Source organism: Festucalex cinctus, chromosome 3, assembly GCF_051991245.1.
Source record: "Festucalex cinctus isolate MCC-2025b chromosome 3, RoL_Fcin_1.0, whole genome shotgun sequence".
In the NCBI taxonomy this organism is placed as follows: Eukaryota; Metazoa; Chordata; class Actinopteri; order Syngnathiformes; family Syngnathidae; genus Festucalex; species Festucalex cinctus.
In genome coordinates this window covers 5,572,170-5,596,356 of record NC_135413.1, presented here as the reverse complement: position 1 = coordinate 5,596,356, position 24,187 = coordinate 5,572,170, and the positions used below count along the sequence as shown (strand labels likewise).

At 40.9% G+C, this 24,187-nt stretch overlaps 2 protein-coding genes across 6 annotated transcripts in view; both read left to right on the top strand.

The window, feature by feature from the left end:
- Positions 1–24,187, top strand: part of LOC144015509 (solute carrier family 66 member 2) — a 139,179-nt gene that overhangs the window by 44,058 nt on the left and 70,934 nt on the right. For 4 of the 5 annotated variants that reach the window (XM_077515566.1, XM_077515564.1, XM_077515565.1 and 1 more), the window contains one exon: positions 22,041–22,257. In XM_077515566.1, coding sequence (XP_077371692.1) covers positions 22,041–22,257 — 217 coding nt within the window. Of the gene's footprint in view, positions 1–22,040; positions 22,258–22,893; positions 23,209–24,187 lie in introns of those variants that run through there. The other variant, XM_077515567.1, reaches the window with a different exon arrangement.
- Positions 3,111–8,721, top strand: LOC144015507 (uncharacterized). Its single transcript, XM_077515562.1, has 3 exons — positions 3,111–3,809; positions 3,886–3,987; positions 4,068–8,721. The coding sequence occupies exon 3, from the start codon at positions 6,957–6,959 to the stop codon at positions 8,481–8,483; it is 1,527 nt and encodes a 508-aa protein (XP_077371688.1). The 5' UTR covers positions 3,111–3,809; positions 3,886–3,987; positions 4,068–6,956; the 3' UTR covers positions 8,484–8,721.

Below are 24,187 nucleotides of genomic sequence, written 5' to 3'. Positions count from 1 at the left end.
GTAGACGCAGCTTGGGATGATGTATGGTATGAGTGGAAAAATAAAAGGGTTGCCCTCATGAATGATGCATGACTTTTCCGAGCAATTTGATTATGCGGGTAAACATAGCTAGCAGAATAAATGGGAAATGAAATGGGACGGGCAGAAATCATAGGAGAGGAAGTAGTTGTGTGTGTTATATGTGAAAATGGACCAGACTGTCTGTATGAAGGAGAGTGCTGAAGTACATCTGTGAGTGTGTATGTGTGTTGCCATTAGGCTGAAGAGAGGGAAGCTGATTCAGAGATCATCTTAACTTTGCAAACAAAGTTAACCAGTTGATGTCTTGAACATCTTGGCCTTATGGGTTAATAAAAGGACCTTGTTAATGATTAACGGGGTCTGCAAATATTGCTGCACTCTCTGCCATTCACAATGAAGGGCAGATAATTCCTCTCTATCATAGGTTTCAGGTTTGCAGATTTTTCTTGTACAGTTAATAACTCTTATGTTGTTCAAAAGCTTGTCTATTCTGGATGTAATGTTATTCATGACCACTAGATGGGGTCACATAACTTCAATGATATGGTGTCAGTTTGAAAGAAGAAGATGATGATCGAAGAACCGAAACCCAGAAGTTGTCTTCACAGCCTACAATTTAATGTCATCCTCTGTAATCATTCACTTAAACCAGTGTTGTCAAACTCATATTAGCTCAGGGGCCACATGGAGGAAAATATATTCCCAAGTGGGCCGGATTGGTAAAATAATGGTATATAACTTAAAAACAATTGCCGTCAAATTATACGCATAATTTCGCTATTTGTGGGCCAGCCCTAAATTACGGAGCTCAACTTGAATAAAAAAAAACAACAACATGAATGCATGCTGGACGTGTTAAATCTACCCCTTTTGAATATATATTGTTCCCAGAATGCATTGAGTGGTTAACTCATTCACTCGCCGCCATTTGCACTGAATCTGTTGGGAATGATGTGAATTGATTTTAGTCAAATATTTAATTTTAAAAGGTATCCAAATGACACTATACATCATATACTAATTATATTGTGTGTCTTACATTCTACTAACTGCTGCATTAAAACATGAAACTGCATTTAACCCCCTAAAAAATGCCGGCTGTATTAACAGGATGAGGGGCTCCCCACTAACTTCAGTCTTACGAAGAACACTACGTTATTCAGCTAACGGCCATAAAAATTGTTTCACACAGCTGACGGCTATAAAAACTTAGTTTCTTGACAACTATAATCTATTTTAAATGATTTAACGGTCATTAACAGCCTGACTACTACCGTATTTTTCGGATTATACGTCGCCCCGGATTAAAGTCACACCAGCCAAAAAATGCATAATTAAGAAGGAAAAAACATATAAGTCGCACTGGAGTATAAATCACATTTTTGGGGGAAATTTATTTGATAAAATCCAACACCAAAAACATACACATCATCTTGAAAGGCAATTCCAAATAAAAATAAAATAGAGAACAACAGCCTGAATAAGCGTACGGTATACTAACGTTACATGACTGACATGCCTGGTACTGTCAGTAACGACGTAACATATTAAGAGTTTGTAGCGAGCAGTGACGGGAGTCGGAGGCGGAGTGTTGAAGCACGGAGCCAAAGGCTGGCGTTTTATTGACATCAGCTTCTGAGGTCTTAACAGCAGCTCACCACTCAGCTGGAAGCTAACAGGCTAACTCCCCTTTTCCAAATAACAAAACCTTCCCACCCGGAACTCTCCCTTCGTCTCAACGTTCTGTGAGAGAGAATATTACAAGGCCGCTTCTGTCAAAATTTGATGGATGACATTCTTAATTAGATTAGGGGGGTCATGTATGGGTCATGACCCCTCCCTAATGAAGATTAATGACCCTTTAATGACTTCCAGATGTCATATAATGAGGGTTAATGACCCTTAATGACTTCCAGATGTCATTTAATGAGGGTTAATGACCCTTAATGACTTCCTGATGTCATTTAATGAAGATTAATGACCCCTAATGACTTCCTGATGTCATTTAATGAAGATTAATGACCCTTAATGACTTCCTGATGTCATTTAATGAAGATTAATGACCCTTTAATGACTTCCAGATGTCATTTAATGAGGGTTAATGACCTTTAATGACTTCCAGATGTCATTTAATGAGGGGTAATGACCTTTAATGACTTCCGGATGTCGTTTAATGAGGATGAATGACCTTTAATGACTTCCGGATGTCGTATAATGAAGATGAATGACCTTTAATGACTTCCGGATGTCGTTTAATGAAGATGAATGACCTTTAATGACTTCCAGGTGTTATATAATGAAGATTAATGACCCTTAATGACTTCCTGATGTCATTTAATGAAGATTAATGACCCCTTAATGAAGATGGATGATGTGTAGGTGGTGTTCCTACCTGTTTTTGCAGATATCATGGCTGACCCGGGTTCAAATGCTAATTGTTTGGTTAACTTCCGGATCCGGTGCACGCCCCCCTAGATTGAGTGAATAATGAATAATAATGAGATTGAATGACGTGATCGGAGGGAGTAGTTTAGTATGGGTAAAACCGCCGGGGGAAAAGTACTAGCCATTTCTATTATGGTGAAGGGGGAAAAGTATGCGCAAACACGGCTCAAAGATTGTATTTTTAGAGGTTGTAAAACAAGAAGTATAAGGTAAGGTTAAACTGTGATACGGTGGTTGGTATTATGAAATTAAAAAATATGAAGTTATACATTATATGTAAAAATGTTGTAAGAGTCGTTCGTGACTGCTGGGGTTGAATCTGAAAATAAACGGATAAAACTATATAATTTCCCCTTACTGATATAGTTACTATCTGACATTTTTGTTCAATATTTCTGTGAGTAGGGGGAAGCATATGCAGTCAAAGATTCATGGGGAGGTCAAATGTATGTCTGTGCTTGTGTGCGCGTACGCGCATATATGGCTGCATGAGGGTCAAAGAAGTGTGAGGTAAACGATGGCTATAATGTTGTTAGTTTGAAAGACAACGCTTCCTAAAATATATTACAAAAATAAGCATGTACTCTGACGGTTACATTTATATCAGTATCAATTTTACAAAAGGAAAACGGTGAGCAGGTCTCCTCACCCCCTGTGAGAACAGAGGGGTTGCTGGTCATAAAATTAAATTAGGCTGAAGAAGAACGGACACGCAACTAATTGTGAGGGTCATTTCTGAGGGTCTAATAGAAATTTATGGATTTTAAATTGCGTTTTGCACACCCTCCTCTATGTATAAATATGAGGCCTTCGCAATGCCACACTCACTTCTCTGAAAAATTCTCAAGAGGTATCGGCTCTGAGCTTCCAAGATGAATCAAGGTAATTAACTCTTGATATTATCTATATATGTATATATACTCATACAAATGTGGCACTTATATTCACTTCTATTAATGTTTTTGCTATGAAATAAAAAAACCCTACATCTTAATGAAGCTTCTGGAAAAGCAAGCATCTTAGTGAGTGATTTATTTATTTAATGGAATGATGCATGCCTTTATTTTTATACTTATAGCGTTTATTTTATTTTTAAGTTATGAGAGATTTTGGAATAAGTCTGTATCAATATGTATTTTTGTTTTACATTTATTTTAATTTTATAGAGTTAGGAGAGTTTATTTTATTTTATTTTATTTTATTTATTTTTTGAATGAGTGAATGAGTTCGTATTTTCTTATTTTAAATTTGAATTTTTACAGAATTAGAAGCGTTGTTGGATGAAATTCAACTGTATTATTATTCAGCGTCACAAGATGGCGATGTTGTGCCAGGAATCCGGCGTAAGTATTTCTTATTTTGAAACATTTAGAGCTTTTTCTTGCTTTAAAATTAACTGTTAGTAATGGATATTTACAGAATTGAATGAGGATGTGAACGAGAGGATTAGACAGCCGGAGATTTTCGTAATTACGAGTGATGAGGAAGAATTGGATGACGAATTACCTGCAGGAGTGAACGGTAAATTTCCTTTTTTTAAATAAAATAAAACCTATGTATTACTATTTTTTAAATGAACCGGTAATGTTGTATGATTATAGGTGGTGATATACTGAGCGAGACGGTCCCAGAGCTCAACCTGAGGTCATAATAATATCTGACGAAGAAGAAGAAGGAGAAGAAGAAGAAGAGATATTAAGGCGTGAAAACGTGAGGGCCGAAGAGGAAGGTGAATTCGTCGGGTTTCCACCGATTGAAAGCGAATCTGAAATGGAAAACTCTGAGGGGGGTGACATGGATTTAGATAATGTAGGTCAAGGTTTGGCTGAAATTGTAAATGTCTTAAACGATGAGATCTCTATGCAAATCGAGCCTTTTCAAATGCCTGATGAAATCGTCGACGATGATGGCGATCCGTTTGTGGCTATAAGACACATTGAGGATTTTATTGATTTCTTTAATCCTTTAGAGAGGGCTCTTGCACGTCTTAACCAGTCATCTTCAAACGGCGAAGCCGTTGAGGACATACTTGAACCAGACATACATAGAAATGACCAACAGCAATCCTCTGTATCATTTTCACAACATTCCCAGCCACACCCACACAATCAAACGCAACATGTAGAAGGTAGCAGAAGTACACATTGCCAGCAGACACTTGTGTCAAATACACAAAACTTTCAATACCAACCATACACGCACAATCAAACGCAACAGACAGAAGCTGGTGGTAGTAGTACACCAGCTAGACAAGACCTCCAACAACAGTCTCGGGTACATCGACACATTCAAGCAGAACATCCCCCAGCACCAACCCCCAGTACACAATCCACCTTGCAACAATCTTCAGACACAAACAGACAGGTGGGGGGACAAGTTAGGCGTCCGAATTTTAACAACTTGGAGATAAGACGACGTCTAAATACAACGAGACCCGAAGACCCCCTTGATTTTGCAGCCTTCTACACAAACATTGGCAATAATTTGAATGAAGCTGTGCAGGAGGTAATCAGATCGACTAGTCGCGGTGATATAGTCCAAGCAGAAATAGTGGGTGAAAATGTGAGGGAGCACTGTTACCTAGATGCTGTTAATGACCCGAATGACGTAACTGACGCAGTCCATAATTTGCTAGATCGCATCGCACAATCTAATACAGAGGTACTGGCCGACAATAGTCTAGAACTTGTTGTACAGATTGTATTTGATGTTAATGGTGGAGGAGGTGCCAAACGCAAACTAATTTTGACTACAAATGATGAAATGGTTCAAAAGAAGAAGAGATGTTTGTACATAACGTATGACAAAGATGATAAATTATGCTTTGCTAGATCGTTAGCATACCTGCTTGACGGATCGTTGACTGTTGATCAGGCTACACAGAGGGCTCGTTATTTACAGCAAAGCGTGGGGTTGACTTGTGAGACTGCCGTTAGTCTGAGGGACGTACACAAATTTGAAACGCTTGTGAAACGCAAAATCGTTATAGCTTATAGAGCGGATTGCGAACGCCCCCTGTCTTTTTTTGAGACGCAATACCCCAAATCAGAGGACTCAGTGTTCTTACTGCTATTAGACGGACACTATTATGGAATAAAATCGGTTAAGGAGTTCATAGGGAAATCCTACTTTTGCAGACAATGTTACAAAGGGCATAAAAACCAAGAACAACATAGTTGTGAGGGGCATTGTCACATCTGTCTCGACCCTACCTGCAAACAACAACCGTTCAAAGCCATTCATTGTAACGATTGTAACAAAATATGTCAGAACGAGAGTTGCTTCGTTAAACACAAAGAACGCAGACAGACCTCAAAATCCGAGACTAGCAACTGTGAGAAATACAAAAAATGTAGCGAATGCAGTGTGGAATATTACGTCAAATCACAGGGGGAGAATGTTAAACATAAATGCCCTCAAGCCAAATGCACAGTATGTGGAGAGGTTCTACCTAAGGGCGGTGATGAGGCGAGAGGAAACCCTCATCTGTGTTACATGCAGCCTCTAAAACCGGAAGCGCCTTGTAAACAAATAATTTACTACGATTTTGAAACATTCGTAGGTGCTGACGGTAAACACAAACCCTACCTAGTGTGTACCAAATCGACAAAGGGGGTGGAAAAACATTGGTTGGGTCTTGATTGCGTCGAACAATTTCTTGATTATGTCAGGAACCCTCGTTTTGAACAGTCTAAACTAATCGCTCACAACGCCAAAGGTTTTGACGCTTACATCATTCTAAACAAAATGGTAGACATGGGGGTTAATGTCAGCGTCATTATGCAAGGGAGCAAAGTCATTTGTTTCTCAGATACGGACTACAAACTGGGGTACATCGACTCCTTGTCCTTCCTCACGATGCCCCTCAGCTCCTTGCCTAAAGCTCTAGGTTTCATCGATCAAACTAAAGGGTATTTCCCCCATGGCTTTAGCTCTCTAGACCATTTAAATTACATCGGTCCCTACCCTGATCCAAAATATTATGGGATAGAGCGTATGTCGACGGTCCATCGTACAAAGTTTTTTGAATGGTACGAGGTAGCGTGTAAGGGAACCTTCAATTTTGCTCAGGAAGCTCTAATGTACTGTAGAAATGATGTGAATATTTTGGCGACAGCTTGTGAGAAATTTAGAGAGGAGTTTCTTAATGCGACTGGTACAGACCCGTTCAATTCTGTAACTATCGCCTCCTCCTGCATGAAGGTGTTCCGGAACAATTTCCTAACACCTAAAACATTGGCTATTACGCCGACCGATAATTACATACAACAATCCAAATCATTCTCACGCGACTCAATCCAATACCTAATGTGGGTGGCGCACAGCCAAAAAATACCTATTATTCACGCCTTAAACAAGGGGAGGTCAAGATCGGGCAGTACTATGTAGACGGGTACGCTTTGATAGACGGCGTAAAATATGTATGGGAATATCTCGGATGTTTCTATCACGGATGCCGTGAATGTTACGATCCTACTCAAAAGTGTCCTATGAGTAAACGACCGTTTCAAGAAAAGTTTGACAGGGTTAAAAAGAAAATACAGGATCTAAAAGTCAAGCACTGTGTACAGCTTGTGTTGATGTGGGAGCATGAGTGGCTGCGGTTAAAAAAGTCAAATCCGGATATAAGAGAGTTCTTGCGCAATTCAAAATTCCCTGAGCCTCTTATACCACGTAAAGCTCTTTTTGGAGGGAGAACGAATGCCTTCGTGTTACATTATACGGCTGCCCCCGGTGAACGTGTAATGTACGTCGATGTTACATCGCTTTATCCTTTTGTCAACAGCACATGTGCCTATCCGTTAGGACATCCTACCATCATTCACGACAATTTCGATGACCCCCAAAAGTATTTCGGGTTCATCAGAGCTAAAGTCAACCCTCCACGAGGCCTCTATTTCCCCCTGCTGCCCTACAAAACGGCAAGAGGTAAACTGGTGTTTACACTTTGTCGCACGTGCGCAGAACTTAACAATCAAGAAAGTTCGTGTTCGCATAACGATGACGAGAGAGCCTTAACCGGTGTTTGGGTTACGCCTGAATTCAACAAGGCTCTCGAGCTGGGCTACACCGTATCACAAATTACGGAGGTGTGGCATTTTGACTCGTCGAGTAGCGACGTCTTCAAAGCATACATCGATACATTCCTTAAAGGGAAGCAAGAGGCCTCGGGGTATCCTTCCTACGTCGTTGATCAGGCAGGTAGGGAAAAGTACATCGAAAACTATGAGACTCACCAAGGTATTAGACTAGACCCCTCAAAAATAAATGTGAATGCGGGTAAGAGGCAGGTGTCTAAATTATGCCTCAACAACTTTTGGGGCAAATTGGGACAGCGTGATAATTTGGATAAAACAGAGATTGTAAGCAGCACAGAACGCTTCTTTGAATTGTTATTTTCGGGGTTGTACGAGATCAAAGCCTTTCACTTCCTCAACGATCAAAGGTCGATCGTGCAGTACAGCTACCACCGACGTTGCAACGTCCCCCCCTCCAAAACCGCTAACATCTTTGCAGCATGCATGACCACGGCTTATGCACGTCTAAAAATGTACGCATATTTGGAGCGACTGCAGACGAGTGTTTTGTACACCGACACGGACAGCCTCGTCTATGTAGTCAAAGACGGCGAAAGTCCTTTGGAATTAGGTGACTATTTGGGGGATTTGACTGACGAGTTGGGAGGAGATAGCATTCAGGAGTTTGTTTCAGCGGGTCCTAAAAGTTACGCCTACCAAACTAGGAACAGCATGAAAACGGTAATGAAGGTAAAAGGTATCACACAGACCCATGACACTTGCAAACGCGTCAATTTTGACAGCATCAAGAATTTAGTCGAAGGGTACATTGACTCATCAGGCACACAAACCAGAACGATTGAAACGCCTCAACACACTATCGTGCGTAACAAAAAGGGTTTTCACCTAAAAAACATGTCATTCATGAAAAAGTTCAGGGTAGTATATGACAAGAGACGTCTTATCCCCCACGGACACACCCTGCCTTTCGGTTATTAGTGTGTTTTGTGAAATGGAGTTAAATCAAGTTGATTTTGATCCGAGGCTTCAACCCCCCTTTTCTTGTTTAATATCTGGACCAAGCGGGTGTGGAAAAACATATTTTGTAAAAAGTATCTTGGAAAATTGTAACCATGTTATGAAAAGTCTTCCTGACAATGTTGTATGGATCTACACTTCTTTTCAACCTCTGTACGAGGAACTTCAAAAGCTGAATAAAAATATTAACTTTGTGAAAGGTCTCCCTGATTCTTTTGAGGATGAAAGTTTGTTTCCAGCGCGTCAAAGTCATTTGGTTATTCTGGACGACGTCATCTTTCAGGCGTCGGACCACCCTGAGGTGGTAAGAATTTTTACCCAATATAGACATCATAGGAATATGAGCGTCATCATGTTAACGCAGAACATTTTTCATCAAGGTAAATACAGCCGGACAATCAGCCTCAACAGTAATTATATGGTGTTGTTTAAAAACCCGCGTGATAAATTACAAACGAGTGTTTTGGCTAATCAGATATTTCCCTCAAAGAAAAAGTATTTTTTGGAAAGCTTTGAAGACGCTACCAAAGACGCTCACGGGTATTTATTAGTGGATTTAACCCCGACATGTCCAGATCAATATAGACTGAGGACGGGCTTACTAGCTCATCAGTGGCCTACCGTCTACATACCCAAGACTTAATAAGATGTCGAAGCTTTTAAAAAGAAATGCTCCGCTGCTCAAAACTTTGTTTCACGCCAAGCCCAAGAAACGTAAAGACATACTTTTGCGCGGTCCCGGTAGCTTGGTGAAAGCTCTCTGCGAGATTGCTCTAAATCTCTTAAAAGGTCACATACCGCTGAGTCCTTCGCAGTATAAGAGGCTAAAAAAGCAAAAGAAGGTGATCAGAGAATTGGCCGATAAGAAAAAAAGTCTGAAGAAAAAACGTGCGGTCTTGATTCAAAAGGGTGGTTTTATCTTACCCTTGTTGGGGGCATTCGCCCCTGTCCTCGGAAGTCTTTTAGGCGGTCTAATAAATAAATAAACTTTAACCAACATGAGTTTGAGAACAGCTCAGAAAATGTTTCTTGTCTCACCTCACCAACTGGAACGTTTAAGCAGGCCGGAACCAACCATTCGAGAGACGGCGGAGCGTAATTTGGATTTTAAAATGAAGGAGGTCCTAGAAGATAGTTCTCTAGACCAGTATGAGAAAATTAAAAAGTACCAATCCTTGATGCAACGATATTTAGGGTTGCTCAAACAAGGGGAAAACGAACGACGACCAATCAACCTGACTCTACCTGCTGAGACATCAAACACATCCCCATCAGATGAAGCGACGGGTTTGGAGAATGAAGCCTGGCTCGACATCGTCCAAACAATCCCTCCTCGTTACCGTAAAAACGCCGATTATGTTTTAAGAAAACTGTCTACCGACGAAAGAGGTTGGACTCCTCGCAGCGAATTCATCTTCAGAGGTAAGCCCGTCAGAGGATCCCACATGACTGATTTACTCAAACATCTCATCGGCAAGAATGTTTCATCGCAAGGTCCTAGAGGTTGGAGCGAGTTTCTACACACCCTCTCAGAACTCAATATACCCGAAACAACGGTTTCTAACCCACATGCACGCGAGGAGTTGAGACGTCTAAAAAACGGCTCATATACACCTAATCCCATTGTTAAGGAATCTTCAAACGGGAAAAAGAAAAGAAAACGGACTGCTTCGACTATAAAGTGGGAGGGGTTTTAAATATGACACTTATTTTATGTAAGGAAAAACACATCACTCTGTATTGCCTTTTAAATTGCTTTTATTGAATAAATGATTTGAAAAACATAATCCGTTACAGACAATGACATTTTTTAAATTTGTTGAAAGAACATGATTTTTGTCCTCCGCATGGTTTGCAGGTAAAAAACCGGTGTCGCCGAACAAAAGCAGATACCATAGCATCATTCTTGATTACATCGTCGGTGTAGCAGTCCATCACATCCTGGTAAGACTCTCCACACCCTCTGTGGCTCAGGTAGTACACACAATGAGGGCCGCAGGCCGCTGACAGTTCGTGTTGTAACTGGCGATTATGGTAAATTATACGGTTAGAATACTTTTCCAGAAAAGACTTTATACTTTGTGGGTAATATTTAAAATCAGGGGGAAAGCCGAAGGGGTCGAAAAAAGATGCAGAGTTGTCCTTTTCCAAGGTGAGAGCCAACCAATGTTCTCCGGGTTTAGAGCGGGGGTGTGTATTAACTATATAGTATATGGGGGGCGAGGGTTTCAAGGAGGATAACTCGTCCGAAGCGTAAACGCCTCCAAATAAATGTCCTTGTAAACGTGTCATCAAACTCTCCAATTCCCTTCCGTTCATCTCCTCAGTAATAGTCCATTAACACTTCCCTCTTCGAGTTAATTTCTAAAATAGAGTCGTAACAAGCATACACAATAAGTGTGGCGGTATGGGGAAGCGGGGTCCTGAATCTCATCTCCAATCTGAGTGTACCGCTGGACACAGGGGATAAAGCCTCTGTGTCCTGGCTAGGATTTAGATTAAAGGCAAACAGAGCATAGCCTTGTTGAAAGTCTTCGTGGTCTATACTTAGAGGTAAATCTTTTAAAAACCTCCCCGTCGAGGTAAACAAGTTATGAAACTCGCGCACTGCGTTTCCTGCGTTAAATTGGGGTTGAAACGCCTTAGATGGGATCTGCCGCCCTTCTTGAGTTAGGGCTAGGTATTCAATATTGTGGTGGGCAAAGTTAAAAGGATTTAAATTCTTCCGCCCCACAAAAGCGCTGTGATTGACGAGTGCTAAAACCACATACTTTGGCGTATGTCCCAAAAAGAGATTGTCTTGATGGCAGATCCTCGATAACTGGGGTATAGAGTAAGTCTTTACGTTGATCCTCGATAGGGGGTACAGCGCGTTGTCTTTGTGGAGAGCCGCTGCGTGACCCAAAGAAACGGCCGGTGCGACCGCTACTTTTTTTACAAAAAGGGTGGCTCCTATTATCTTCAGAGAGCAATCAGCGTCGGGGGGACTCATTAAACAAAAATCATCGCTGGCTCTTGTTAGCTTTAGCCTTAGATCCACGTTATTTAAGAGGTATCTCTCACAAAAGAAAATATCCGAGTGAATGGGGCCTAGGAGTTGAAATTCCCTGGACCCCTCAATCAATTGGGCTCTGTGAACCAGCCCTTCATTAACATCGTTGCCCGTGAGCGATGTTGAATCCATCCGCCCTCGTGTATCTTTGAAGAACATGGCTGTGCTAAATTGGCTTTTGAGAGAATCCTCTGAAAAGTTTAACAATGTTTCAATCATAGCTCTGTAAGGGTGAGTAGCGCTTGATTGTGAGATGAGTCTATCCCCTAATGTAACATCTACTTGGGTAAAGATTGTGTTTAACGGATAGTTAATGATGCCTACGTGGTCGGTGGGGCCCAGATGAGAGCCGTCTCTGTGTGTTACTCGCAAACGCAGGTAAAGCATTGTGTCCGAGAGATCCATATATTTAGAACCGTCCCCCGGTATGAAGAATTCAATGGGTCCTTGCTCCGTCAAAGCTGATAAGGGTGAAATTTCGACGTATTGGCTTTGTTCTATCGAAAGTTGGGTCATTGGGGGTGAGAACAAATCTAATTCCGACAGAGTGCATTCTTGCGACTTGTGATGTAAAAGAGCCATTTTCGTCAGATTGTTTAAGAGAAAATGTCGGCGTTGCTTCTTCGACGCTTCCTTCTTGAGACTGATTTCCTTTTGACTGCACGCCTACGCTTTTTATGAGTAACCAGTCTCTGACCTATCGGTCTCCTCGAAGGTCTTCGAGCCAAAACCATTAACCCGGATCCATCTTGATTCTTTTCTCTTCTCTGTATTCTTTCCATCGCACGTCCTGCTACATCCATGGCAATATTTTTAGCCGCCGACTGCAGGTGAGGTTTCGCTACTGTAAAACCTTTTTTGACTAAAGGTACGACAAAACGGAAAAGTTTAGAAAAAATGGAGCCCAAACCTCGCCCATATTGCACAGGGGCCCCGTGAAAACCCGGAAGCGACCCTCCTGCTTGGGTTTCGTAATAATTAACAAAGCGATACAGGTCAGGGTGTGTCTCCATCACGACCATTGTTTTTTACCTCGGTTTAAAATGCAGGGTAATAATTATCTTTCCGTATTTAAAATTAACCGGCTGATTCTGATCCGTCTTAATCTGTATTCCTACTTCTTCAATATGTCTCCTACTAATAGGCAGGTAGTAAGCAGGGTTGAAAGTTTTAAAAATAAACTCCCCGTATCTCCCTTCGATCGGAACAGTCCTCAATAACGGAGCATAGGCATCCCCTACCGTCTGGTGTTGCACCACGTCTGTATAAACGTATAAATGGTATTGACCCGCCTTTATATCGGCTGGGTACGGGGCAGGTAACCAATTAGGTTTTATAGTAAACCATTGTCCTTCCTTCATACCAAGTATGTAAGCCAACGGTGCATTAAAGCGGATCTTATAACATCCGGTTGACGACATCCAAAGAAATTTCCGCATATTAATATCGTAATGGAGTAAAATTTGGTTGCCTATTTTATTTTTTATAATATACAGAACCGCCTCTCGTAGCTTGTCAAGATCTTCATATTCCCCGGATGTAATATCTAAGGTGTGGGTTACAAATTCGTTTTTATCAGACCCCCTAGCTGTCTCGGAGTTCTTTGCATCCTTAGCTTTGGAAAGCGTCATATCTTTTATATAGAAAGTAGTCTGGTTTTCGGGTACGTTTATCCAACTACGAGGGTATGAAATCTCAGTCAGGGCCACCTCCCAACTTCCTTCGAGATCAATGTGTTGGGCCAAATTCACTCTGAACTGTGAGATTGTGTTGTCCGTATACACATCCATACTAGCGTTAGAAGGTAGAGTAACGTAGAATCCTCCATCGTGTAAGGGATCCATGCCGGCTTCTGATACAAGTTGTATTTGAAACTCTTTTTTAAACGTCTACAATCTGAGAAGCGGGGACCCAGCTATCGAATTTCGAGGGCCATCCCTTCCAACGAACGAGGAATTGTCTCTGCCCCCTCACCGTGCGCCTTTTAAGGATTTTCTCAATATGGAATGTGTGGTCTTTTGATACGCTCACCTTCTGTAATTCACCTTCGTAAAACGATCCTTCTATGACATCCCCGTCATAATCTTTCAGTTTGTAGACGGGTGGAAAACGAGGAAGACATTCAGATATGGTAAACAATTCGTCCGTAAAGCTCTGCTCGTATTTTTTATCAAACACTCCTCTTAATTTAGATATCCTCACCACATCTCCTGTTTTAAAACGCATTTTTAATTTCCCACTTTGCTCTATCGGCATATTACCGTATAGATTCTGGAAAACCTGTTGAGTATTTCCGTCAGTAACTTGATTGGGCTTCATTTTTATACTTTTATGGTAGCTTTCGTTATAACTACTTACTAAATCTTGTACGACGTCGATATACCTGCGTGTGTTTCTGGCCGTAAAATATCTCCACATTCTAGTTTTTAAAGTTCTATTAAACCTTTCAACAACCTGGGCTTTCAGATCACTGGCAGTAGCAAAATGAACAATGTTGTGTTTTTTCATCAGGTTCTGAAAATGTCTGTTAAAAAATTCTTTACCCGCGTCGGTCTGTATTTTTCGAGGCGTCCCACTCTCAGACAAAACAGATTCAAAAGCTTTAACTACCTGCGGAGCCGTCTTATCCTTCAAAATGCGTACGTAGGCTTTTTTTGAAAAAACATCGATGACGGTCAGTAAATATTTAAATCCATCGTTGACGCCAGCCAGGGCCTGCATATCGCAGAGGTCTGCCTGAAATTGATTCAGCGCCCTTGGGACAAAAACCCTGTTTCGTGGGAAATTGATTCTAGCGGGTTTGTGTAAGGTGTAGGCATCTTGCTCGATTAAGAAACCCCTGACTCGATCACGATTTACTTTTTTACCCGTAACATCCTGTACACCTAAGTGTAAACGCTCTACACCACCAAAACTGGCCGGGTGTGAGGCATCGTAGTAAAGCTTCTCCATACACTTCCTCTCAGCCATCATCATCAGAAAATGAATTTAAATGATATATGCAACGATTATTTATTGATAAATTCACACAGACATGACTTCTTTTGTTTTTTTTTGGTTTATTACATGATTTACATAGTATAATCATACACAATAGTAAAAATGATTACATGCATAATGCTAAAAGGCAATACTAAGAATTAATATACTCAAGGACTCGGGATAAGACATAGGGACTAACTTTTAATTCAACGACGGTTTGAAATTCTTTTAATTCAACAGGTAAGTCTAAAGGGTAGTTATTTTCTAGACAGTATTTTGCAGAATCAACAAACAGAGTCAAAATTGTTACCAGGTGACCTACACCCACGTCATCACACCATGCATCCAGAACGGCTTTAATTGTATTGGCCAAACCCAAATGACTCTCGTTCACAACACGTCTGACAAAACAATCCCAAGATACATGAAATAGCGAATGAGACAATGATCTGACTTTTTGCATAATCAACAACATTTTGTCAATTCGTCCGTCTCGGTCAGAAGTATGTAGAATGGTTCTCTCCAGAATGTCCGCCCAATTACACAAACCGTAATATCGAAACAACAATTTTCTGAAGATATTCCCCATCGTGTGTCTCTATTTAGAATTGTAGTACTTGTCCAGCAGAGTCTTGAGGTCGTTCGACAGCGATCCGGGGCCTTCAAGGGCGTCCAGTTGCTCGAGCTTGTCGAGTATCTTCTTCTCTTGCTCGAGATCTAGCAGGACAATCTCGGCCGCTGTCTTGACCTTCTTAATGTCGGTAGTCAGATGAAGCAAGTTCAACATGTAATGAATGCTGGGGAGGAATTTAGGCGTGCACAACAATGCTATCACACGATGATAATGTTTCCTAAAATACTCATCATCGTCTATTTCTAGACACTGGTGCTGCCTCTGGCTGGGATGGTTGATTAAACAGCCATTACATTCATCTCTACTGTATTTAACTATAACTTGATTGAGGAGATGTCCTATAGTCTGTTTTATACAGTTGTACTTATCCCGACACAGCCAACTGTCCGGGGGCCCGTTCCAGACAAGGTCCCAGTCCTTGTCAAGGTTTGTAGGTGAAGGCAAAGCTGTTGGCGGGCACCCCTCCACAACGTCCCCGTCAGAGGTTAGTTGCTGCTGAGGCTGCTGCTGCTGAGACTCCTGAGGCTGCTGAGGAGGTAGGTGTTCATGTCGGGTATTGAGTTCCTCAGGAGTCATCAGCAGTTGTGAATACTCCAGCGAGGCAATGTACTCATCGGTCAGCTGCACTTCTTGAGAGTTCTCCGGCGGAGGGGTGTTCTCGTCGGCAGTCGCGGGGTACTGAGAACAGTCCAACTGCTCTCGCTCAAGGTGGGTCGCGGCTGCCTCAACGTCCTTTCCCTCCTCAAGGTCAGAGCTCTCTGTCTGCGTACCTTTTGAGACTTTAAGCCGCGATCCTTCCACCAGAGGCACCACACTCCGGGCACCCAGAGGCGTCCACGATGTTGTCAGGCGTCTGGAACTCTGTCTGGTAGGAGGCATCGTTGTCGTCGTTGGCTTTTTCAGGCAAAGTGTAGTCCGGCTGGAGACTCCTGCTCTTATATTACATAGGGGCGGTTATATGGGAGGGATTTGTTGTAAAGAGGCGTATTTTCCCATTGTCTAAGTGGTAGGGGGGCTGTCCTTGAGGGGGGTTGGCTTATGACGTCAGAGTAGGCGGTTCATAGGGGCGTTGACTACTCAAACGTCAACGCCTTCCTTACACCCACAATGTTTCGCCAATGCCGGCTGTCCAAAAAGAGGGTGGAGATTTTTTCAGAGTGCGCATCCATCCTCTCATTCCATTCAGCCAACGGTAGGGTCAAAACCCTCAAAAAAACACCACATTCAGTGTTAAATGCTTCCAAAGTAAAAAACAGTTCATTCTGATTTGTGCGATCACCAGTCTCTATCAGGTTGTTAGAATCAATTTTCACCTTAAAAAACCAACGACCTGTAGGCGTTGTCCTCGAGACCCATGTAAATGTTAAAACATTCCATGGTTCAGACGACTTCATACATTCTTTCAACACTCGAGGTACCAGTTGATTTAATATACCCCAGTCATTAGAGTTTAGAGTCCCATAGCCACTAGGTGATGTATTTTCAACACCGTCCATGCTAAAATACAGACACAGCTCACCCATCTCGTAAAGGAAGCGGTATCCCCATGAGGCAGATGGATCCAAAGACCATATTTCCTCCAAAGACTCTGCGGGGGGTTTCTGAATACGTCGCAAAAACATCTGCTTCTTACGCGGCGCATCCAAAATCGAGTCGGTCCCAGTGCGTCCCATCTGCACTGAAACATTTGTCTCGCTGATTACATTGATTTTCCCCGCCATCCTCGCTGTAGCTCTATCGGACTGTTGAAGCGCTTGTTATATCCTTTTTACCCATACTAAACCACTCCCTCCGATCACGTCATTCAATCTCATTATTATTCATTATTCACTCAATCTAGGGGGGCGTGCACCGGATCCGGAAGTTAACCAAACAATTAGCATTTGAACCCGGGTCAGCCATGATATCTGCAAAAACAGGTAGGAACACCACCTACACATCATCCATCTTCATTAAGGGGTCATTAATCTTCATTAAATGACATCAGGAAGTCATTAAGGGTCATTCATCTTCATTATATAACACCTGGAAGTCATTAAAGGTCATTCATCTTCATTAAACGACATCCGGAAGTCATTAAAGGTCATTCATCTTCATTATACGACATCCGGAAGTCATTAAAGGTCATTCATCCTCATTAAACGACATCCGGAAGTCATTAAAGGTCATTACCCCTCATTAAATGACATCTGGAAGTCATTAAAGGTCATTAACCCTCATTAAATGACATCTGGAAGTCATTAAAGGGTCATTAATCTTCATTAAATGACATCAGGAAGTCATTAAGGGTCATTAATCTTCATTAAATGACATCAGGAAGTCATTAGGGGTCATTAATCTTCATTAAATGACATCAGGAAGTCATTAAGGGTCATTAACCCTCATTAAATGACATCTGGAAGTCATTAAGGGTCATTAACCCTCATTATATGACATCTGGAAGTCATTAAAGGGTCATTAATCTTCATTAGGGAGGGGTCATGACCCATACATGACCCCCCTAATCTAATTAAGAATGTCATCCATCAAATTTTGACAGAAGCGGCCTTGTAATATTCTCTCTTCTGTGTGTGAATTTAAGTTCCCACCTCTACAAGTTATTCATATAACTCTACCATAAAGAACATGCTAACAAGTTTACCAAACTATCAGTTTCACTCCAAATCACTAAATCCAATGAAATCTTCATCCTCGGTGTCACTTTTAAACAACTCCCCCAACTCGGGAGGTAGACGATGCGCCGCTTCCTCTTCTACCGGCAATGTTGAAATTATCAACACAGGCCGAGAGCACCCTCTTGCGGTTTAGTGTGAAAATAACATGTGAAATGAAATAATGTATTAATAATTTCACACATAAGTCGCACCAGAGTATAAGTCGCACCCCTAGTCGAACTATGAAAAAAACTGCGACTTATAATCCAAAAAATACGGTACTGTAAAAGAATGAGCTGACAGAGACATCACCCTGCAGGTGGCCGCTCAGTACTAAGTTTTTTTGTAACCTGACTGCCAAGAATGGACCAGTGGAAATCTTGCCTGGCATGGAACAGACAACCACTCTTTTTCTTTTCTTTTCTTTCTTTCTTTTTTTTTTTTTTTTTTTTTATACGATTACGGCCGGAGAGGACAAAGGTTCCTCTATCCTTTTTCTTGAAGTGTCAGCCTTCGGAAACACCAGCTGGCGATCATGTCCCCATCTTCGGGACATGTCTACCTGCTCTGAGAGCTGACGCTACAACAAATCAACCCGTTTGCTCCCGGTTGTTTTACTGGATTTTGACTGATTTTTGCAAGGCCCAACAAATATTGTGCTCTATTGTAATAAAATCATGGAACCTACCAAAAGAAAGATTAGTCTAGTCTTTCATCAGGATAAAAAAAAAAAGAATATTTCTATCTGTTTCTATTTTGCAGCAATTAGCCAAGTTTAATCATGATTTACAAATCTGTTTAAAACTGTGGGGGGAAACAGCTTGTCGCAACATGGCCCTGGTTGATCTCTGATACTCTGCTGCCACCTGCTGGCCGTTTCGTAATAATCACAATTGCTTCAACAGTTCTCTTTAGTTCAGAGGCTGCATCAAAGCCTTCTGTATGCTCTTATTTAAAAAACAAACAAACAAACATTTAAATACGTCTTTGGGACACCTTTAATATTTAAAATGGTACGTATTTATATGGTATACGTTATACGGGAGCAAATGAGTTAATTTGTGTTACCAGTAATTGAATTTGTGTTGTATTTAACACGTTTATGTCGGTCTATAATATAAAAATAAACAACCAAACCGTAACTTTAATTTGTGTGTAAAATAATGAGAGCCAGGATGATTCCCCATCCAAGTTGCATTGCTCATCTGAGGACTGCTTGTGAAATTATAAATTTATATGTTTTGATTGTGGCCAGATGATTAATTGGACCGACAAATGATTTTTTACTTTAAAAAAATCATCTCGCGGGCCGGATTAAACCCCTCTGCGGGTCTGATCCGGCCCACAGGCCGTATGTTTGACACCGTTGTCTTAAACGCTTCTGACAGCAATGGTAGGTTATAGTAGGTTTATTTTATAATGTACAGTACATATTTGGGCATGTTGATGTATATTGGGAGTTTGTTAGTTTTCTAAACACAGGGCGATCAGTACACTGTAACATTGTACTAGGTTATTTCTTTTTTGTTTTTTTAACAGCATTGCATTTGGTTTGACTCAGCCTGGGATCGAACCCACAACCTCCATGTCTGAGGGTAGAGACTCTACCACTTGACCACGGAGGTGTTGTACTAAGTTATTTCTACACTGCATATTTCACTTATTGCGGAAGTGGTGTGGAACAACCCCTGCGATGGAGGGAGATGACAAAAACAACTTTCCTGTTTTTTAAGTTGTTGCCATAAATAGGACAAGAACTGCTCATGTGCATCTGGCTATGTTTTAGTGTCAGTATCGTACTTTGAGGTGACACAAGTCAGTCCCCAAGAGTCAATGTGTGTGATGTGTGCATAGTGTAAAAGGCCGTCTGTTTCTGTGTCTCCTTTCCTTGTTTATCATCTGGGAGCAATGCTCAATCTTTTGTGGTTCATGGTAATAAAGCTATTAATCATGCTTGCCACAAATACGCCACTGTGCACTCGCTCAAGACAGCTCCTCTCCGATATCTGAAATGTAAAAGGCAGATACAGCTCACTGAATAAGATGAGAAACATTCCAGAGTGCTTTGAGAGAGAGCCTAAATGCATATTTCATAATGGGATTATTCATACCAAAAGAATCACTAATATAAGACAATTTCAAAGCTGAGAGGATACGTGACTGCATGAGCACAAAGAAGGCAAGAGCGAGAATAACCATTGTTTTCTTCTTGTGTTTTCTTCCTGTCCGCTGTCACTCACTGGCAGGTGACATTCGTTTTTTTTCTCCACACTCTCAGCAGTACATCTCCATCTGTCAGTCTCCATGACAACTAAAGCAAACACCTTACGAAGGATAAGATGCTATATTTGCTTTCCACAACTATAAAAAAAAAAAAAAAAATCCAGACATTTGATCTGAACAATCTAATGATGATATCTAATATATCTAAATTATACATTTTGTATATCACCTAACATTTCTCAAAAACAAATGTTTAGTTGGATCGAATTACATTTTCTTCCATAACACAAACAATTGATGAAAGAAAACGTCAACGATGACCATTCTGACCGTTATGCTTCATTTGGTGACAAAACATGAACATGGAATTTTGGCCTAGCTGCACACATGCTTTCAACAGTTGTCTTTAAAGGCAAACAAATTTGTGTCACACTTGAGTTTCCAATTATATAAAGTTTATTTTTATGTTGCTTGTTTTTAAATTAAGATGTGTTCTACTGACTGATTGCAACCTGTTATCCACAACTCTGTAATTATGCCTTAGCAATGAGAGGTAATTGATCACCTCTTGATATGGTTAATTAAATGTCATCTCACTATAGTTTTTTTTTTCCCCTTTCCCTCCTTGTTGAAATTGAGACCATTAGGCCACATCAATGCATCCATATTGGGGCACAAGTCAGTGCAAACTGTAGGCTGGTCCCAAGCCCGGACATGCAGAGATTTGCATCAGGTTTTGATCGTCCCTTTAGGAACGCTACGGAGACTTACCTTGCTTTCTTCATACGCCGTTCACATTATAAACGTTTCAGAGAGCCAGCCTCCATATTACGTCACTACACACAGAATGTGTTGCGACGTAAATAACAATGGCGGTGTACGTCCATAGTATTAAACTGGAAATGATTTTTGAAAAATGAATCTCATAGTTGTTAGTAACAATCAAATAAATAATGTAGAACAAACTTGTCATTACAGTTGTGGTTCCTTTTAAATGGTTAGTTAAAAATGTCCTAGAAGTGAAAATAGTGCCAGATGGAGTGAAGAGGCTAAAACTTGAAATTGAGGCTGTTATCTCTAATGTAATTAGTGGTTATGCCCTACAGGTAGGATATGAACTAGATGGGAACGAGAAATTGTGAAAGGCGCTTGACAAAATAGTTTTGAGCATCCCAGGTGGAGACAGTTTCGATTATTTATTGTAATGAACATGTGAAGTAACATGGAGGCACAGATGGCGATGGCTTCACCAAAAGGAGTGACATGGCTGTAGTGTAGAGTGGGGGTAGAAGCACATAGATGGATTCCATCTTGTGCAGATGGTGAACGTGGAACCAAAAAGTGCAGCGGATTTGTTGAAGACAATCGTAATATGTGTGGTGTTCTGTGTTGTTTAGATTATTTATCGGAGCCCACCGCACTCAGTACGGCCAAAACTGTGTGTCAGGCTACGATATACATAAAAATGTCAATCAAACAGATTGCATTTCAACTTAATATTGTGGATTTAAAAAAAGTACTGTCATTGGTCATTGCGTCCTTCTACTACCTTCTATTCAAGAAAAGAAGACACTCTCAAGAGAGGTCTGCAGTGACCTTTCTATTTTTTTTTTTGTGTATTTCCAAAATAGAATGTGATAAATGGATTGCATAAGTGGAAAAATGGTAAGCTAGCCTTTTAACCTCACCAAGCTATTAAACATTCTAAATGTCCAACCTAACCATACCAAAGAGCAGGTTTTTCTAAAGTAATTGAAATGGAAAAGCTCTAGATCCCCTCATTTATCTTGTTCCATTCCCTGCATATGCACAATATTGATTTAGGTATGCAGAATTTCTATGCATCATTCATACTGTATTGTTTTCACTCATTTCCTGTCTCCACTGCTCTTACATTTTTATATTCACATACTGTCCACAACACACGCATACGCACACCTAATGTAATTTTATGCCCACTCTGCCGTTGCTAGACTTGGATCTGCGTTACTTCTGGAAGTGGAATGCATTTGAGGACTACCTTCTCTTCTGTTGCGGATTCAGCGTCCTATGTGCGATGGTATCCATACTGCTGCTGGGTTCTGCGATGTTCATAGAGATGCTGGGCTCCCTGGCTGTGATGTTTGAGGCCATGTTGGGCCTCCCTCAACTACTGCAGAACCTTCACAACCGCTCCACCAAAGGAATGAGGTAGGCCTATAGTACCAATAGAGGTCAAGTACAATTTAGGAATGAGCTGCAATTTCACACTTTTTCTCCTTAACTGGCCACAAAAGTAAGTAATTTCCATTTACAAGAACTAAGTGTGCAAATCAGGTCATTTATAATCATAAGGGGCAATGTGTGAGAAACACTTGAGTCAAGGTTTTTGTTTTTTCTTTCGCGCGCATAATCTGCATGCATTTAGCCTTGCTATACTAAGACAGTAGTTTATTCCACAGTCAGCTTCTGCAGTGCCTTTAAGATTAAATATGGATACAGCCTTCGAGTGTAAGAGCTCATTACGGCGGTTCACAGCTTGTCTTTCCTTGCTCTACATCAGAGCTGCCAAAAGTTACGAATTGGCCATATTTTGTTACAGTAATCATTGAAGGCTGACTCTGATCACTGATTGTTCAGGATATTTAAAATAAATAAATAAATAAATAAATAAACAAGTGTCTGACATTAATGCTGGCCTATATGGTACTTTGTCGGGCCAGTGGTAGGTTGAGCTTTAACTACAGGATGGTAGTTTTATTTTTTATTTTTTATTTTTGGCAAACTAATGTAGACAAACTAATAAGACAATTAAATGTGAACAGAGCAGCTTGTCTTGTCTTGCAGAACAACTTGCCCCATGCCTGGGATTTGGCGCCTTCTTCTACACGGCAAACTAAGCAATGAAATTTTAAAACCTGAACGATTCTGGGAGAACCATAATATAATGTTGGTCACGTTTTCACTCGATTCTCAATGACCATCCCGAGTCGCTGGGTGAAATAATGAATGAGTGATGATTTACAAATGGATGGGTTGAATGATTGATCGTAGATTTGTCAGCAAGTGGATGGATAGAAATATAGTTGATGGATGCCAAATGGATGGTTCAATATTAGGAGCAACAGTTAAAATGAAATGTTGCTGGTTGCTGGTTTAGTGGATGGATGGAAATGTATGAATGGATATGTCACTCACCTATGGATGGATGGATAAGCCACTATCATCGATGGGCCAATAAATTGATTATTGCATCAGTGTTTGGACTAAGTGTATTGATGAAAAAAAATATGACTGACAGATCACAAGTGGATAGGTGGAAGGATGAATAATGGATAGCTGAACTAAAGATAAGTTACCTCACCTATTTATTTGTGTTTATTTGTTAGAGTGTTATAGTGTTTTGTTTTTTGTTTTTTTAATCCTTGGATAACTGCAACATCCTAACCCAAGCGAAGAAGACGGTTTGTTAGAGGCTAAATTATTGAATATCTTAGGAAGGATGAAAAGGCTGCATTGTATGTGGGAGGTATGTGGTATATTGAACACCTTTCCCTCAGTTTAGAAGGGGTTAAGGTTTCTCAACCTTTCCGTTAATGGCCTCGCTCACTTTTTCAAGGCATCTATCTGCTCTGTCCAGAATATGTACATATTTGAGTGCTGTTTTTCTTTAAGATGCAGGGAGATAGCTGAGTCTTGACCTGGAAAGTTAACCCATTTGTGTTGTTACTTAGGTGTTGCTTGGTTTATTTCCATCACTGCATTCCTCAGCACGCTTGACAGCATACACATGCTTGTTTTCTGTTGTATGCCCCATAAAATCTAAAACTGTCACTTTATTTCACTTGGCCTGTGGTTCACCCCGAATCTTCACCAACTCAAAAAACAACGGAGACAGCTAGAACACCTACGGAACAATACAGGTTCACTGTACATCCCTTAAGCTTCACAAAGGACAACTACTTGTAGCTCTCTCCTTTCAACAAGGCTTGCTCTGACATCTAATCCTGCATCATGCGCTCATGTGCCCAACCTTCTGTTTTCCTCTGCAAATGAAGTCATACAAATGAGACCCCAGGACATCTCACCATCAACCCAGAAAAATGCAACAATTTTCCATCATTTTCCCTTCCAAGCCATC

Bases quoted from the DNA above. Each gene is read 5' to 3' on its own strand.
- LOC144015507 (XM_077515562.1), top strand. From the start codon at position 6,957: ATGAGTAAACGACCGTTTCAAGAAAAGTTTGACAGGGTTAAAAAGAAA.